We start from the raw sequence: 20,220 nt of genomic DNA, 5'->3' as shown, positions 1-20,220 counted from the left end.
TTTTGAGAACGTTTAGTAAGCTAATAGAAGATATCAGATCATAATTTGAAGGTTAATTAAACTCTTAAACTGAAGAATGAGGAAGATTTCTCTTACCTCAGTGTGAATAGTTTAAGAATAATGGGTTATGGTTCTAAATTTGTAAAACAGTGAAGTGTTTTTTAATACATAAACTATACATTCACACGTACAGTGCATTTAACATTTAGTTATAACATTTAGGAATTTAAAGTACAGGAGTGGTAGGTGTGTTGAGATGATTTTAGTATGTAATCGTGTTTTTGGTGTGATACTCTGCTGTTCTGAGAGAATTGCTATCATGAACTGTCAGGAATAATTTATTCAATTAGTGTCATCATATACCATCAACATGAGGCGGTATCTACAGATTAGGTTACATTTATATAAAAGCTTTTATATAATTTTATATTGATTCAATTTATGTAATACAATTAAATTAGGAAAAGCTAAAAAAGAAGATACCACAGTTTTAGACAAAGTACAGGGTCTAAATGTGCTATATGAAATATGTCAACTCTTTATATCAATGTAATGGACAGACCACACATACAACCTACACATACTTTGGTTTCGCATGTTAAAGATCTAGGTCTTTTATACAGATTTAAAAAAAAAAAACCTACTACATGGGGTATCTTACTGAGTACTCCTCAGCTATATAAACTAAGTACTGGTATAGAATATTCATTTGAAATAAGAAATTATACATTGAAATATAGCAAAAATTCACTTTGACCTATATATGACAAGCAGCCATTAAGCTTTACCCTTGTTCGTTTGTTACTTTACGTCAGAACATTCGTCCATCCTGTGGTGCACCCCAAAGTTGTTTCTGTTCTCTAACTTTATTTTGCCCCAACCAAATGTTATACACAATGCTTATTACCACAAAACACAAATCAAGTTTAGATTTTGGTGGCGTTGTAATAACTGTTTAACAGTTGTGGTATGTGGTATGATTGCCAATGAGACAACTTTCCACAAGAGACCAAAATGACAGCAATTAACAACTAAAGGTCACTGTACGGCCTTCAACAATGAGCCAAACCCATACCACATAGTCTCCTATAAAGGCCTTCAAATGAGAATGTAAAACATTTCAAACGAGAAAACTAAGGGCCTTATGTATGTACAAAAAAAAAACGAAAAACAAATATGTTACACATAAACAAACAACAATCACTGAATTATTATAGGCTTATGACCCTTTTCAAATGGAAAAAATGCTGAATTTTTAGTTTCCATTCTCTATTTCAACCAAATTTTGTGAAACTTGTACAAAATATATAATGCTTATCATCACAAAATACAGATCAAGGTTGAATTTTGGTGATGTCACTTTTACAGTTCTAGATTTATGTGTTTAAAAATGGAAAAATTGCTGAATTTTGTTTTCTGTTCTTGTACAAAAATGTACTAAAGTTAGCCTCAACCAAATGTTATAAAACTTATACCCAATACTTATTACCACAAAACTAAAATTAAGTACAATTTTGGATAGCTTCACTCTAACATTTCTTCAGTTATACCCCTTTATAACTTTATATGATATGTAAGTGGGACATCAACTGTGTTCCATGGAAACCCTAGGCGGATCCAGGGGGGGGGGGGCCTGGGCCCCCCCTTTCTTGGGAAAAACCCTTAGGAAAAGTTCTGGATCCGCCACTGGAAACTTTCCCCATTCATTTGTATATAATGCTATTTTTCCAAACGTTATTTTTCCAACATGTTCTATATAAAAGACATCTGTTTTGTCGTGTTATGACTTCACAGGATTCAATTCTTTCTTTCAGACAAAGATTCACCGCTACTCACTGATAATAAGAGATGCCCAGGTTGATGATAAGGGAGATTACCAATGTATAGTGAGGAATTTCCACGGCAGTCTAAATTTTACATTTTATGTTACAGTCATAAGTAAGTACTTGTACAGTAAATGGTTCTGTATTCCTTGTCAATTTATCAACTGCCTTTTAGAATTATTCTGTTGAAAAGTATTTATTATATGTAGTCACATACCAACCTTTTGTTTCTTTTTTTACCATTTTTAGTGAAAACAAGAAAAAATAACTTTAGTACACATGTTCCTTTAGATATGATCTTTCTAATTTGAATGCCAAATAACAGTTTTGACCCCAATTTCACGGTCCACTGAACATAGAAAATGAAAGTTCCGAGCTGGGCATCTGTGTACTATGTCAATGAGCACATTCTTGTTCTTTTTTAATGTAAACCTTTAACATTACATACATGCTATCAATGTTTTATGGACCCAGAAGTAGGTGAGAAATTAAAATATAAGTATACTTGATCAATGTTGATTGCATTAAAAAACTAATTTAGGAAAACACAAAAAAAAACAAGAAAAAACACATCCAAGATCTAAACAGGAAATTGAAATGCTAGAAAATTTTGAAAGTATGATTGAATACATTATAAAGAAAGTACAATGTGTAGTCTTTTCTTTTGTAAATCCCAGGGAAAAGAGATACATCCAGATACATGTAAAGATTTCAAAAACTGAAAAAAAATAGTGAATTGTACCAGCAAATAAAAAATCTTAAAAAGATGTAAAATTATATTGTTTAGAGGTATTGAATTCCATTAACACCTGTCTTTACAGGATTTTGAAAAACTGAAGGCATTAAGTGCTACTGCAATCTACCAATCTTCGTCAGCAATATTGGTATAAAAGAAAATATTTAACAGGTGACAAGTCCTTCTTTAGCTTTCTAACTATAATGTAACTATATAGTCTTTTATCATAAGCTAAAGTTAAATTGTTTCTATTTTAAGAACTGACATGGCCTTTAGAAGTAGAAGAACCTCAAAATCAGACTGTTAATGAAGGCGATGATGCTATATTTACTTGCCGACCTCTGAATGATCCTGAGGCCACAATTAAATGGGTGAAAAGGAATCAAACTGGATTACAGACAAGTATTGGTAAAACATCAGATGTAAGTTATCTTACAATGTTACAGTTGTAGATTTAATTATAATGGCTAAATGTAACATATAGGTGTACTGAAGTTTTGTCAATTTCTGCCACATCTGTGAGATACTGATAACATTATTACATAATTCATAACGATTGTTGTGCATCATTATGTTTATATCATATTTGGTTTGATGGAAATTTATCAATAAATTTTGTTTAATAAAGGCTTATTTTCACAAAAGGCCTGTCAATTCATTTATAAAATTAAAGGAAAAAAATAAATGCTAATTACTCAAATATATTACCACATAAATATACTAATGGTTACATATGGAAGATTTATAAAATAAAACTGACACCTTCAATTGCAGATTTTAGAAAATAAAGAGATGTTAGTTATACGAACTGTTACCATGAAAGATGCTGGACATTATGTTTGTTTTGTTGGTAATTATTTTGGTTTGAAACAAGTGGATGTATGGTTGACAGTCATACCTACACCTACGACTACTACTACAACTACTTCTACTGCAACGACTCCTCCACCAACTACTACGACTACACCAACTACCACAACAACAACTACAACAACAACCGAACCAACTACTACAACAAATCCAACTACAACCACTACAACAGCAGCAACGACAACAATGAAAGCACCATTCTGGCCAGAACCAACACCGGACTGGGATAATGTCGATGAGTTTGATAATCAGGATGATAAACAACGCAAAAAGGATAAGAAGAAAAAGAAAAAGAAAGATAAGAAGAAGAAAAATAAGAAAGATAGAAAGAAGAAGAAAAAGAATAAAAAGAAAAATAGAGAAGACACATCATATATGCAACCTGAGATTTATGGTAATTGAATGATGTAAAAATAAAACCAGTAAATTCTTCTTCCATCTCTGGAATAAAAACCTAATTTAAAATTTGTGTTTATACCAGTAACCATCTTCAATAGAAGAATACAATAATATAAGTATATGTTTGAATAAAAAGAGATGGTGTATACATGTCAATAAATACCAATCCACATCTAGAGGTCAACTTTTGGTCTTTAATAATAGTCGAGTTTCTGTACAATTTCTCAAGCTCTTTAAAATACTGAATTGTGGTTAAAGATATTATTACTGCAAGAAGGAATGGACAGCAACTTTAGGTTGGACTTTAAGTCACCAAATTAAATGTTGAAAGAAAAGTTACTTTTGATGAAATATTGGAATAATGGGTGTGAAAGAGTCGAAAATGCATCCTTGTTCACATTTTTTTTTTAAGATATCAATGCCTGAAAGATATTGTGTTTGGGGGGAAAATGAATATGAGTTGTCTCCCTTTTACCTCTATTGCTAAACTATAAAAAAACAAATTGTATTATTTATTTATTAACATATTTGGATTAAAAGTTGTTAAATAGAAAGAAAGACCTCAAAACAAACATAAATCACCACAATTTTGTATTTTTCAATAGAAGCAACAATGTGCAATAAACGATTGTAATAAATGATTTTGAGGACATACTATCAGAATTGTATACAAATGTAAACATACACAATTACAAAAAAATATCAGTGCAACAATGTTAAATCTGCAAATTTGCTTCCTAATTTATTTATGTTTTCTTTGCCAGGATTATTATTTGTGCTATTGAGACATTGAGACAACAAGGTTGTAAGGATGTCACTTGTTTAGACATCAAATGTAAAGATAAATATTTCTTATTATTTCAGATAAAAACTATGTGGACACCAATACACCAAGCCCAGACAATTGGTTTGATAGGACAGGCCGTATCGATCCTAATGATCCATACGATCAAGAAACTGTACCAGAACCCTTTAATCCAACATCAGAAAACGATCAGATGATTCCCTACGGAGAAAACACAAAGGACGAAACAATCGATTACAGTGATGTGGATTTTACTGGCAAAACACAGGGTGAAAATGCAAATCAGAAAAAGTCTGCCGAAAAAGATATAGATGTGTGGACTATATATATAATTGTCGGCTCGGTGGCAGGAGGGGTGCTGTTAATTGGAGTTGTGGCTATTGTAGTGGCATTATGTTGTAATCGATATGAGGAGGATGGTTATAAACACACAAATGTTTGACTATAGGAGAGATTTCCATGGTAACAAACATTTAATGAGGAATACTTCAAGGAAATTTTGCCATGGAAATTGAAGACCTAAGGATTATTAAACATAATTATGTAGACTTTAAAATACATTTATAGCATTGTTGTTATTGATAGTTCAAAGATATAACAAAAATATCAAAATGGACGGAGATATTGAATTTAAGAAATGACCAAAGTGCAATAAATGTTTCTTGAGTATACTGAAAGACACTTGATGTGCAAGAAGAATATTTTTCTATATGTTTGTTTAAAACTTTGAAGACACTACATGTGCAAGAAGTATACTTTTCTTTAAGTATTTATTTATATGAATGTGTAAACTTTATAAGACTTCCTAACAAACGGTGCAGACCAATTGGACAATACACACATGACTATTATCAATAACTGATATGTGTGTTATGGAATAGTAACTGGGATGTTTAAAGGCAATACAAAGAGGATAAATACATATAATAGTGATTTGTATTTGTTGCTAGTTATAACATTGTATGATCCAATGTATTGCATTGAAGCAGGTCGATATGGTCCTGGTATATATAAATATGTAGATTTATAACACTGGAAGGAATACAGTGTTTCATGTCTATTTAATTGCTTGGTTTTATAAAAAATACATGTCAAATTTGTCTTGACATTCATAAAATTGATAATAGCACTCTTATATAAAAAGTTTTATAAAAAATACATGTCAAATTTGTCTTGGCATTCATAAAATTGATAATACATTCTTATATAAAAAGTTTTATAAAAAATACAATTCAAATTTGTCTTGGCATTCATAAAATTGATAATAGCATTCTTATATAAAAAGTTTTATAAAAAATACATGTCAAATTTGTCTTGGCATTCATAAAATTGATAATAACATTCTTATATAAAAAGTTTTATAAAAATTACATATTATATTTGTCTTGGCAATCATAAAAATAAGATGATTACAACAAGAATAGAATACATTTGTTATGTAAATAATAATAAAAACAACTGATTAATTGTCTCTTACACATTGACATGTAAATTATTTGTTATTTGCGAGACCATCAAAATTGATCTTAAATAAGTATATAACAATTTTTTATTAAAAACACCAATAAGGCCAAATATGATTCAGAAAATCTATATCATAGAAACTGACAATATATACAAAGTGTATGAATGGAAAGATATGGACACAATCCCAAAATTATAGGTAAGGGTTAGATCCTGGTAAGACTTTCATCAAACTTTCAGTAATTGTTCATTGTTCAGGTTATCTAAATCAATCTTACCTATTCATACTATTTGTTCTACATTAGGATATAAGTTTTATAATGTCAAACTATAGTGCTTTATTTATATTCAGTGAAGATGAACTGAAATATCTGGAATACAAATATAATTTAATAATGATTATTCATTATGGTCAAATAATACACTTATCACAGTTTACAGTGTTTTCTAAAGGGAGATAATCAGACTGTTTAACAGTGTTTGTTAAAGGGAGATAATTTGACTGTTAAAAAGACTTTTGGTCAATTATAGATTTTTTTAAAAATCATAATTGCATACATATGTTAGTCTGAGTATTTGTTTTTATATAAGTCAAATATTACTAAATTTTTATCCACAGAAGTTATTTTAACACCTAACATGACATTATTTTCACTGTTATCATTCAAATCAGGGATTTTTTTTAAAGAATAATAATACTCAACATTTTATTGTCTGTTTGTTGTAATTTTGTTTAATTATTTATGAGTGTTCATGTGTTTTGTGTTTTATATGGTCATATATGATCCAACAATATTAAGTATATATGTTATATCTACGTTTTTCTTCAGTTTATATCTATTAGTTATTTTGAGAGATAAAATATATGTCTTACAGTTTACACTAGCTTTAAAATAAAAATTAAAAGATTTTGAAAGGGGACTATATTTGTATCAACTTATATTATTATCAAACACCAGAGGTGAACAGAAATATTCTACATGTGATAGTAAAATAGAATTGTTACATATTGATAACATTGTTACATATTAATAACATTGTTACATATTGATAACATTGTTACTATTAATAACATTGTTGCTTATTGATAACATTGTGTTTTATTTTGACAATCAATTGTTAGATCATACATTTTACATTGTCTTTTATTATACTTCAAGTTAAAATACCAGATTGACTAATATAAGGGAGATAATTTACTTTATCTAATGGCTGAGCCTAAGTTGACAATGTTTTCTAGGTGTAACACTCAACTCTAGTACCCTCTCAGCTATGTGTTTATTTATATATCACTACATAACATTTTAAGAAATCCTTCCTGTCCACATACTTTTCAATATATACCTAGTCAGCAGTTTTTTTAAACTTATTTTACATAACAAATATTACTATACTGCAATTTTTTGGACAATATGTACAGAGCTAAGCAAACCTTAAGACAGGTAGGGTTATACCAAAGAATTGTTCAAAGACAACGGGTAACTTGTTTTGAATGGCTTTAATATTTTATTTTCATCTTTCTTATTTAAGTTTTATTTAATATTGTAAAGATTGAAGCAGTTGTTTTATAGTGTTTATAAGTATATGCATGATTTGTTATGTATATATTATGTCTTGGCTAAATGTATTTGTTCTGCACTCCTTCAACTAAGAAATTATAATGAACTTTGTATATATTCACCTCTGAAAATGTGGCATATATAAGTTTATCATTTTCAGCTGACTAAGATTGTCTTTATATTCATAGTGTAATTGAAACATTGTTCTATAATGAGATACCAGTATTGTATGTAAAGATTCTGGGGACATCAATTTGCAATTTGATAGTTACAAATTTATTTTATTAGAGACATGTTACTTGATCCAGTAAAGGTATATTTGCAACCATCAAATAACAAATTGTGGCCTGCAAATCTTGAGATACAATGGTGGTGTTTCAGTTCTAATTGACAGGGTTAATTTTTTTCATGTATTTTGATACTCATTTTCATGATATTTGCAGCTGCACAGATAATTCCAGACAGTCAGTCAAGAAAAAGAACACTTCAAATTGACCTTCATTTGAAACAGCTGCCATTTACAAAATACTGTATGAAGACAGCAAACTTTTTTTTTCTGCGGTAAATAAATGAAAATATTTTCAAGAGGTATTGTTTAATCATAAAGTATGGAATACCTCTTCTTGAAATTTAAATCATTGCTCAACATTTTCACACTATCATTTAAGACACTGTTTAGAAAGTACATTGAAGTTACTGTTTCAATAAATCAAAGCACAGATGTAAAGCAATTTATTTGAGAAACATGGTTACAATAACTAGATAGTATTGATGGTGCATTTTTTTTAAGTGTTTCAATAATTGATATATCATTTATTTATGTTTAGTTCACAGCCCTTCATAATGGAGAATAGATTATGATAAATAAATTTCTTAGAAAATGTTTTATTTACTTTTATGTATTGTGTATGTGTGTAAGTTTTTCATATTGGTTTGCTTGTCCTTTGAAGATATGACCCTGGAAAAAGTAAAGCTAATGGCTATTATATCTATGTTCAGGGTTAGATTAACAGGATTAGGTCCGTTTCTCAGATACTATATGCAGAAGTTTAACTATATGTAGTGTATATGCGGTTGTAAGGATAACATGTCAGTTTGTTAGGCTCCATCTGTCAGCACCTGATCTCAATTTCATGGTTACTTGGTCAATGATAAGTTTTTATGTTTCGGTCTGTTTTTTGTCCCCTACCAATGAAGTTGAAGAGGACTTTAGGTTTGCACTCTGGCTGTCTGTCAGTCCATCTGTCAGTCTGGCAAATCAGTTTTCCACACCTTTTAGATCACTTAGCCCAAAGGGTTAAGTAACAGCAGCTTTTCTCATCACTTGGCATCCGTCGTCCTTCCTCTGTTGTCGTTAACTTTTACTAAAAATCTTCTCCTAAAAACTACTGGGCTTAATTTAATCAAACTTGGCCACAATCAATGTGATATCTAGTTAAAAAAAATTGTCTGGTGACCAAGCCTATTAACCAAGATGGCTGGTATGGCTACAAATAGAACATAGGGGTAAAATGTAGAAATTGCCTTATATCTCTGAAGGCAAAGCATTTAGAGCAACTTTGACATGGGTGAAATTCTTCTTTAAAACAACTGAGACAAAATTAACCAAACTTTTCCACAATCATTATTAGGGTATCTTGTTTAAAGAATGTGTCTGATGACCACGCCCCTAAACTAAGAAGGCTAAAAATAGTACATATAGTAAAATCCTGTTTTTGGCTCTTATCTATGAAAAGAAAGCATTTAGAGCAATTCTGACAGGATAAAATTGTTCATAAGGTCAAAATATATCTGCCCTGAAATTTTAAGACCAATCGGACAACCAGGTGTTGGGTTGCTACCACTGAATTGGTAATTTTAGGAAAATTTGCATATTTTGGTTATTATCTTCAATATCATTATTGATAGAGATGAACTGTCAACAGCAAAGTAAGACCTTCTTATAAGTCTACATGACCAAAATGATCAATTGATTCCTAAAGGAGTTATTGCTCTTTATAGGCAATTTTTAATAGTTATCAAATTTTGTAAAAATTTTAAATTTAATTTTTTTTACAAAATATTTTCCTGTAACTACTGGGCCAAGTTCATTATAAATAGAGATAACTGCAAGCATTAAGAATGTTCAGTAAAGTAAGATCTACAAACACATCACTACACCAAAACACAATTTTGTCATGAATCCATCTGTGTCCTTTGTTTAATCTGCACATAGACCAAGGTGAGCGACACAAGCTCTTTCGGTCTATAGTTTTCTTCATGCTTGAAAACATTGATTTGATATCCTGTGTATTGTTTTATCATGACACGTTACAGATCAAGTTCGAATTGTACCAGTCTGATGATCTTATGCAGAGTAATGGTCCTTTGACTTAGAAAATTCATCAAAGTAATAAGTTTTCCGCATTTTTTTGGGGTCATTATTGAAGATATTGATTTTAAAATTGGTGTAAAGTTTTATCCTGACAAGTTACAGATTGTGGAACTGTATATCTAATATATGTTCCTGTACAGATCAAGTTGGAGTTTTGTTCCAGTCTGATGATTTTGTGCAGAGTTATGGTCCTTGGTTTCAGAAAATTCACTTAAATAATCAGTTTTCAACTGCAAAACAAGTTGTAGTAGTTCATTGGTATCACATCTTCTTGTCATCGTCGTGGTCACCATCATGAAAAGACATTTGGTTTCCAGACAATAATTTCAGTATAAGTAAATCGAAATCTATGAAATTGAATCACAAGGTTTGAAACCACAAAAGGAAGGTTGGGATTGTTTTATGGGTTTTGGTTCCAACAGTTTAGGAAAAAGGGGTCAAAAAGGGGCCCAAGTAAGCATTTTTTAGTTTCCAGACAATAAATGGTGGAACGGTGTATTGATCTCTCTAAAATTGTTGCAAAAGTTTCCATAACAGAAAGGGATGGTTATGATTATCTTTTGGGGGTTATGGTTCAAACCATTTAGGAATTCGGGGCAAAAAAGGGTGGAACAAGTGTTTCCAGGTAATATTTTATTTACCTCCCTCACATTGCTTTTAACTTAAGTAGTTGTCTGCTAGTTCTAGTATGAATTATTTTTTAGCTGTTTCTAGAAACATCCTGTGATTGAAGTAAATATGATATAATAATAGTGTATATCAAAGGGTTCATTGATAATGAATTTGTTTATTAGTGATCAATATCATTTTTTTTTGGCAGAAAGATTTACCCCCCTAACAATGGTTTTGTTATAATGAAATGTTGTATCATCCGTCTATGTCCGCTTTGTTTAGTATTTCTATTTGTATCCATCTGATGAGTTGAAGCCTTTTTCAACTGATTTTTTAACATTTTGTTACGTGATATATTGGTATCACGTTGTGGGAAGGTGGGGATTGATTTTGGGGGTTGTAGTACTAAAAGTTTAGGAATTTGGGGCCCAAAAGAGGCCCAAAAAGGCATTTTTCTAGTTTTCAGACAATTGCTTGTGGGTCTCTCTGAAATTATACCACAAGATTCCGCTACACAAAAGGGATGATTAGGACTGGCTTCAATGGTTATATATATGGCTTAAACCGTTTGGAAATTAGGGGCATAAAAGGGAGAAAACCCAGGGGTTCTTTTGTTTATATAGATTAGACCGTTGGTTTTCCCGTTTGAACGGTTTTACACTAGTAATTTTGGGGCCCTTTATAGCTTGTTCTTCGGTGTGTGCCAAGGCTCCGTGTTGAAGGCCGTACTTTAACCTATAATGGTTTACTTTTTAAATTGTTATTTAGACGGAGAGTTGTCTCATTGGCACTCACACCACATCTACCTATATCTAATTATTAAGACAATGTTATTCAATGTTGAATTACCTCCCTTACACTGCTTTTAAATGATCTATTTTAGACTTTTATGATGTATTTAAATGGGTTACTATAGTTGCAAACTCCATTTGAAATTTGAATTAAGAGTATGACCTTATCCTTAGGGCATGAATTTCTTTTTTTTTTAGATTTCAGAAATTAAACAAAATTTCTTCAAATATTTGTTTGGCAAAAATAAAATAAAATAATTAAGTACTGTTGAATAAAAGACTGGATTCGCATGTGAAATTAGCAAGAGTTAACAGTATTGATAATGGAAAATTAACATGGTTAAATGAAGACCAAGCTTTGGCCTATAATGGACTACATTTACAAATCGTAACTTGGATGGAGAGTTTGATCATTGGCACATCTTCTTATATCTACTTAACTATAATTGCAAAGATATAGATTTTTCAAATAGATTTTTTGTTGTTGATACACATGTATATATTTACCCATATCATATGTTAAGTAAAATTTTAGTAGGTGAAATGTCTGCAGAAAAAATTAAGACGACGAAGAAGAGAATGGATTATCTCTTCCTGATAAAACGAAACAAAAGACTTGACATGGCATAACTGAATTTTAAATGTTTACTGAAGAAGCATGGTCGTTTTTTTTTATATTTGAAAGGGTGGGGGTGGAGAATGAAATCTTTCGCCGAGCTCCCTCGGCTAAAATATTTTTGGACCTAAGGCTTATTTTTGTCGAAAAACATAAAATAAATATGAAATGCACTAATGTCACGGTTCCTGACTTGGAGCATGTATATTTTATAGTTAAAGTGTCAGGTTTTGACATTTTTTCATACCGAATTATCTCCATTAATTGTCTATGGTATATTTAAATGATTGGATGGATCTTAACAGCAGAAGACCAATAACAGATATTCCAAATCCTACGATATAAGGTGTTACTAAACATTTCAATAGCCCTAGGCCAGGATTTTATGAACGGCAGGCGTAACTACGGGTGTACTGGTAGAGGGTCCATGGGAAAGCTCAGAAGCACCTGGGTTTCAACAATTTAGCATCACATTACGAAGAAGCCAAACTAATGACTATCGGATTCTCTCTATTTTAGATTAAGTTTTGGTTTCTTTGAATGACACATATGATAAAAGTAAAACAAACACTGAAGTATAAAGTTCGTACATTCTAAATATGATAGGGTTTAATGTGGACTACATGATTGAATATGAAAAAATTACGCTATTTATTGTGCAACTAATGTACAATAAAAATAAAAACAACGGTACCAATTTTGTTGCACCAGATGCGCATTTCGACAATACATGTCTCTTCAGTGATGCTCGTGGCCAAAATATTTGAAATCCAAAGCTTATATAAAAGATGAAGGGCTATAATCCAAAAGGTCAAAAAAGTATATCCAAATTCGTGAAAGGAATCAGAGCTTTGTACAACAGTCATTACTAAATTAAAGCAATCATGTCACTGTCTATAGTTCCGATAAATGGTATATGGTACATGAATAAATATGGGGATTGAACTTGATGGCAAAATGTAGGTCCGATGATGTCATCTACATCATTTTACTTACTCACTAATGGATATTGAAACATATGAATTGAAACAATATGATACTACCAAAGGCTATCCAGATTAGGAAGTAAAAATCTATACCAAATATACATTCCCAATTAATATAAAAAGAAATAAGATTATGTGTTTATTTACTGAATATGATAAATTTCCATATTTACTAGCAGATGGCGATATATTTTTTAAATATTTAAAAAAAAAGGGGGGGGGGGCGTACGTCCATTACGCCCCTACCTGATTTCATTAGGAAAATACAATTGTTAAAACTAGAAAATCTTCCTTTCTCAACTTGATACAATTATAACATATAAATAAAGTACATACAATATTATACATGTAATAATAATAATAATAAAACAAAATTTAATAATATATACTGAGTATACAATTTTAATCTGCTGTCTCAGTCATGAAAAAATGTTAACATAATGCTTAAAAGAATACAAGTGTATGAGTCATCTGTATTTCTATTCCTATATAGGAACCAGAATATATAAAAATTTTCTTTAAAAAAAAGTGTTCGTCTTCAGAAGTTTTTCTTCAGCTAAACGCTTGGTTTGAGTTATAGTCCAGTCAATCTAGCATAAAATTGACCCTAACCCGAAAGTAATTGCAACAGAAGATTTTAAAGTTTTAATCTTTAGCATTATATACGGGGCGCCGAATGGGACTCTTGTGGTTTTGTACTCAAAATTCAATTTTGTACGGACAAAAGTGACTTTTGTTCAACAAAAATGAGTTCAGTTTAACAAAATTTGTATCATACTACTAATTTAAAATTTTGTCATACAAAATTATCTATCAGCGGACAAAAGTCACTTTTGTCATGACAAAATTCATTTTTGTTACACAGAATTGAATTTTGTTACCTAATTTGAAAATTGGGCGACAAAAGTGAATTTTGTATTCAAATTAGTTAAGTTTGGTTTCTGTGAACTAATTTGCATACAAAATCGACTTTTGTTACACAAAATTGACTTTTGTTACACAAAATTGACTTTTGTTACACAAAATTGACTTTTGTTACACAAAATTGACTTTTGTTACACAAAATTGACTTTTGTTACACAAAATTGACTTTTGTTACACAAAATTGACTTTTGTCTCAACAAAATTGACAAAATTGACTTTTGTCTCAACAAAATTGACAAAATTGACTTTTGTGTGACAAAATTGACCAATGTGAGACAAAATTGACCAATGTGCGACAAAATTGACTTTTGTCTCAACAAAATTGAATTTTGTCTCAACAAAATTGAATTTTGTCTCCAAAAAATTGACAAAACTGAATTTTGTCTCAACAAAATTGACAAAATTGAATTTTGTCTCAACAAAATTGATTTTTGTCTCACGAAAGTCAATTTTGTCTCACGAAAGTCAATTTTGTCTCACGAAAGTCAATTTTGTCGTCACAAAAATGAATTTTGTCGTCACAAAAATGAATTTTGTCGTCACAAAAATGAATTTTGTCGTCACAAAATTGACTTTTGTCTCAACAAAATTGACAAAATTGACTTTTGTCTCAACAAAATTAACAAAATTGACTTTTGTCTCAACAAAATTGACAAAATTGATTTTTGTCTCAACAAAATTGACAAAATTGACTTTTGTCTCAACAAAATTAACAAAATTGACTTTTGTCTCAACAAAATTGACAAAATTGAATTTTGTCTCAACAAAATTGACAAAATTCACTTTTGTCTCATCAAAATTAACAAAATTGACTTTTGTCTCAAAAAAAATTGACAAAATTGAATTTTGTCTCACAAAAGTTAATTTTGTCTAACAAAATTGAATCTTACCTCACACAATTGACTTTTGTGATTTAATTTCCATATCAGGTAACAAAAGTCAATTTTGTATGCAAATATGTTTAATATATTTGCATACCATTTAGACAAAATTGACTTTTGTCATGACAAATATGAATTTTGTCTACAAAAATGAATTTTGTAATGACAAAAATGAATTTTGTCTACACAAATGAATTTTGTCATCACAAAATTGAAGTTCTCACAAAACAAGTCTGTAGCACATAGTTTTGTAAGACAAAAATGATTTTGTTATGACAAAATTGAATTTTGTACAAAACCATAAGAGTCCCATTCGGCGCCCCGTATTATACCCCAAATATACACAGAAAAAAGTCACCAAAAATCCAACTTGAGGAAGACTAAAAAAATCACCATTTAAAATTCCTATGGAGATTTGAATTAAAAAGGAGGATAACTTGCAAAAAGGCAGAAATATCAATAAAAATTGACACAAAATTATAACTTTACCGCTTCTATTCATGAGAATGTATCGATTCTTGATTTGTTAGCGGTCTTTAGAGTATAACAATCAACTCTAAAGGTGTTTACATATATTTTATCAAGCTATAATCTAGATTTTGTAATTCATTAGTTGACCATTTATTGAAATTTTCAACATGTCAAGTTAAAGAATCTCAAATTTTATAACAATTATTAAGCATGTATTCTTCTTTTTGTGAAGAATGTTTTTTTTTTCTTTCAAAATGGTTACAAAGCTTCCAATTTGCAATTTCTTTAACAAAAAATGCACGAAATAAATAAAACTACCCATAACACTTCGATTTTGTACATTTAATGAGCAGGATATTATATAATTTAATCAAATGCAAACTTATAACCCCATCTAAATCATACTTTAAGTAAATTTCAAGAAAAACAACCCAAAACTGACCAAAATAGACTCATTTTGCAAGAGTTATCTCCCCTTCAAATGTTAATTTCCATAAGAATTTTAAAATGCTGATTTTGAGTTTTCCTCAAGTTAGATTTTATGGGACTTTTTTCTGTGTATAAAAAGGGCATACTGCTATAGATAAGAACTAAAACATTTTCTGTTGCAATTAGTTTGAGGTTAAATCTTAGTTTGACTGGACTATTATCCTTCTTTAATTAGTGCTGTTACAAAGGTGTGTACATCTTTTTCGGAAACATTCTGTGGGTTTCAATAATAATATTCTCCTTTACTTCAGTCTTGACACGGTAAGAGAAGAACATGTTTTAGCACACCATTACAACCCATACAACAAAGCAGACTGTTTTCACCAACTTCAAATATGTGAAGTCAACTCGGGTGATTTTACACAGATAATAGACAAATTGAACTTTAAATCCGGTTGTCTGGAATCAACACGCAATTTCATTCATAACGATATTTACAAATTTTACATGTTGAAAATGAAATAAAGGGTAAAAATAACCACACAAGTTATGACATAATCGCTGCAACTAGAACATATGCACACAGTTTCTAATTTAAAGTTTCGAAGACTTCGCATACATACAAGTCAACAAAAGAAACGATACAATATTTTTTTTTCAAATTAAAGATAAGGTATTCCGTTCATTGGACCAATATTGAAGGTAGTAATACTTAATCATTATGGAAATATAAATCCGTTTAAAAAAATATATATTTTTGCTTTCGTGACGTTTTTTCGCGATTTTTCTTTTTTTAACAAAATTTACATAAAACTACAATTTTGAAAACAGAAGTTCCAACTAATGATGCCAACCTCTTATTTGATGGTAAAGACAGTGTTTGCCATCAATTTGTTTTTAAAAATCATACAGTTTCTTCGTTTATTTGTTAAGCAAAGTTCGACCCCACGAGAAATCGTTAAAATGTATACATTATCAACTGATTTACCATAGACAGTATGTGTAAAGTGATATTCAAAAAGCGGTAACAATCCTAAAACTAATCCGAAAGGTTCCAAATTTACTGTGTGTTGTTTTCATATCTAAAGGATTGATTTGAGACGAAAATAGAAAAAATAAATTTTGGTATTTTTTGAGATTTCAAAATACACTTTTTTCTCAAAAATTTGAAAAAAACAATATTTCAACCCATTAGTTACAACATGAACATAACTTGATTAGCATATTGAATATTTTTAAACAAATTTGAAATTTTATTTAGTACTTGGAAAATTATGTGTCGATTTTTTATTGAACTTTCCGCAAAACTAATTTGCAGTAGTTTACACGGAATTAAGATACTTTCCGACAAGTTTTGATTTTCATTATCACATGTGCATACATTGCAAATGAAAGCTTTTTAAAATAGTGTATCTCATTTTGTTTTATATTTAATACTTTTTGATAAATCTTATTTCAAAGTCGTGTATCGTTTCTTTTGTTGACTAGTATATATGATGAAATTTCCTTGATGACTGTCTGAATAATTCTTTATTCACTGTCCTATAATTTCTTCATAAACCAAGTATGGTCCAAAAATTTATAAAATCTTTTACTTGACATGCATGATGATACATATATTTCAATGTTATCACTTTTCAGACTTATTTCAGTGACTTCCGCTTTTGAAGAGAAAATCTTGCAATACTTGGTTCAACCTGGGTACTGCATCTGAAAAACTTCCTCATCTCAGAATGAACTTCTTTGATCCTCCAGGCAAATATAAACGGGTTTATCAGAAAGTGCACCATGAGCCAGAGAGTGCCAAATGACAAAGCTTCTAATGGAACGTCTGCGTCAAACAGTTCAGCTACTAGAAGGGAGATGAATGGAAGAAAGAAGACAATCTGGGCGACTATCAAATAGAAGTTTGTGAACATCGCCCGTCTTTCCCATGGATTAAGTATGACTGTAGATACTTTCCGCTGTCTCCTTCTTTTGTCTGACACCATAGAATTTTCCAAGTTAATTGCGTGTCCGTCCTCAAACTGAATTGTCTTCCGAGAGGTGTAAGGTTTCCCCTGAATACCTGTTGACCGAAAGGACGATCTACTTTGCATTACCTTATTTTTGGCAACATTCCAAAGAGAAGTTCTTCGAGTAGCTGCAAATGAGGGGTTGTGTATAGGATCCTTAGATGTCGATGGGATATCGGTATCCGACAATGCCTGGTCCTGTCTAGGTACCGGAACTGATGAGTCAGGAACGGATTTCTTGGCCTTCTTTTGGGTCAGAACTGAAGCCTTGTAGAAAATATTCCACAAATTTCTTGTCGTTTTCCCATAAAGAATTAAATTTGCTATAATCAATGATACATACAAGCCAATGATAGCCCATCCGTTAAGGTCAATGTTATCATTGTGGTAGATAGTGCCGACACTACATTCTTCAATTCTCTTGACCGGTGCTGTCGTGACAAAAACACAGATGTATATCCACACCAGTCCCATCAAGATGCCAATGGCTACATACTTTTTCTTTAAACTTAACCGTGTAGAAACGAAATTAAAATTTTTCACCGTGACATACCTCTCTATTGAAATCAGAAGTAATAATGTCAATGAAAATCCAATGGAAACAAAATAGGCTATTAATTGTAGGGTACAAACAGGATAGTTGATATGGAATATTTCCGTTTTTGGAATGTCCTCGTCAATGGAGTTGTAAGTAATGCATATAACGGCAATACCATGAATCCCTTCACTTACGCCTAATAACAAAACCAAAAGGCTGTGGATCTTCTTGGAGAATGTCTTTATACCAATGGCTGAGAACAGTAGGTTAAATAGAATTATTGTAGTACCAAACATATATGCTATAATTTTTTCGACAGCAACTGTCATCTAAAACAAAAGAAACACAATAATAAACAAACTATATGACGCATCTATGATATAAGACTATAGGCAAGATGTAACGAACGGAAAGACGAAGAATAGCGATGTACCCTAAATTTGTAAAGATAATGTAAGTATGCATGATTTTTTTTTTTATCAAATCTAAATTTTAATTGCAAATCAATCACACATTAAGATTCTTCGAAAGGGTACTGACTAAACGAATATACCATTTTACACTTAATTCCCCCTTATTACCCCCTTTCAAGACTATGATACCTAGAAAAAATATAAACATTATTTATTACCTTTTCAACGTTCCATTGTCTATTAACATTACCAAATAGATATGTGTTATCTTAAAAAAGTATTTTACAATTATGGGATTAAGTTGAGATCATTTTTAATTAAGAAGAAGTATATCTAAAATTAATTGCATATCAAAAGTATAAATTTACCATTATTTTTTAAAATCATACCTTGTTTGAAACAGCTTTATAGACTCAACCATTCGAATAGAACATCTGCTTCTGAACATATTAAGGATGGAGTTCAGCACGAGAAACTTAGCAGTTTCGATTCTGGTGATAATTAAGTGTAAAATGGTACGTTTAAACATAATGATGACTTCATTGCTGAGTGAATCTAACTTTAATTGTGTATTGGATTTGGGTGATATTTTTTTCTCTCGATAAAATGGATAAACAGAAAATTTATAACGGATATAGAATTAACTAAACGAACGAAAATTGTGACAGAAATAGAATGAAGTAAAACACAAATATTGTGAATGAACTCTTATATAAATGCTAGCCTCATTTTAAGAAGATGGTCATCTTTCGTATTTTCTTAATTTCATACTTTAAAATTCGTTAAGAACACAATTGAGAGAAAAAAGTTGCCATTCATGTTGAAATAAAATATGCTGGACTAATTATTGAACACAGGCACTTGTCTCTGATCCCCATTCTATACTTTATATTAAGGTATTAAGGAATATTTTTTTTCTGAAACAAGTGCCTGTGTTATTGAACCACATAATGTTGCATAATTTCCTGGGATAACGATTAACAAAAATTGCAATGTTGTTAATTAAGGAGAATCTATGTCGATAATTGATAAAGTTATATTTTGATTGCGATATCTAGGAAAAGATGCTAAACGCAGATACATTAAGGGTTTTACTGCGTGATACAAAGAGTATTATAAGATGTGGTATGATTGGCGTTCCAATGAGACAACTTTCCATGAAAGAACATATGCCGATGGTTTACTTACATGTTAAAACTATAGGCCACCCACCGACGACCTTCAACAATGAACAAAACCAAACAGCATGGCTAGCTTTACATGCTCTGATATGACAAATGTAAGATTATCAAAGGGCCTGATTTATGTAAAAAGCATAAATAAACGAAAAACAAATATCACAAAAAGCAACTCCAGACAACCACTGATTTGCAGGCTTTTTTCAAACACAATTCTATAATCTTTGCTCTGTTGGTTAGTAATATATTTTATGTTCATCCACTACATTTATTGTTGTCTTCTCAGAAGTGGAAACTATTCTTGACAGCATCAACATTTATGCTGAGTGCATTTTT

The 20,220-nt window shown here is 30.6% G+C and overlaps 2 protein-coding genes across 12 annotated transcripts in view; one reads left to right on the top strand and one right to left on the bottom strand.

The window, feature by feature from the left end:
• LOC134707111 (fibroblast growth factor receptor-like 1) overlaps positions 1-8,540 on the top strand; it is a 49,973-nt gene extending 41,433 nt beyond the window's left edge. For all 11 annotated transcript variants that reach the window (XM_063566631.1, XM_063566632.1, XM_063566635.1 and 8 more), the window contains 4 exons: positions 1,815-1,938; positions 2,818-2,981; positions 3,334-3,823; positions 4,693-8,540. In XM_063566631.1, the coding sequence (XP_063422701.1) occupies positions 1,815-1,938; positions 2,818-2,981; positions 3,334-3,823; positions 4,693-5,075 (1,161 nt within the window). In that variant the 3' untranslated portion in view covers positions 5,076-8,540. The remainder of the gene's footprint in view (positions 1-1,814; positions 1,939-2,817; positions 2,982-3,333; positions 3,824-4,692) is intronic.
• Positions 8,541-15,583: 7,043 nt separating this feature from the next.
• On the bottom strand, positions 15,584-19,167 carry LOC134705092 (uncharacterized). The gene is made up of 2 exons (XM_063563860.1): positions 19,096-19,167; positions 15,584-18,622 (listed from the first exon to the last, which is right to left on the bottom strand). The coding sequence occupies exon 2, from the start codon at positions 18,620-18,622 to the stop codon at positions 17,384-17,386; it is 1,239 nt and encodes a 412-aa protein (XP_063419930.1). The 5' UTR covers positions 19,096-19,167; the 3' UTR covers positions 15,584-17,383.
• Between the last annotated feature and the right edge of the window lie 1,053 nt (positions 19,168-20,220).

This window comes from Mytilus trossulus, chromosome 2, assembly GCF_036588685.1.
Source record: "Mytilus trossulus isolate FHL-02 chromosome 2, PNRI_Mtr1.1.1.hap1, whole genome shotgun sequence".
Classification (NCBI taxonomy): Eukaryota; Metazoa; Mollusca; class Bivalvia; order Mytilida; family Mytilidae; genus Mytilus; species Mytilus trossulus.
The sequence above is the reverse complement of the archived record's forward strand: the minus strand, read 5'-3'. Positions and strand labels throughout refer to the sequence as shown.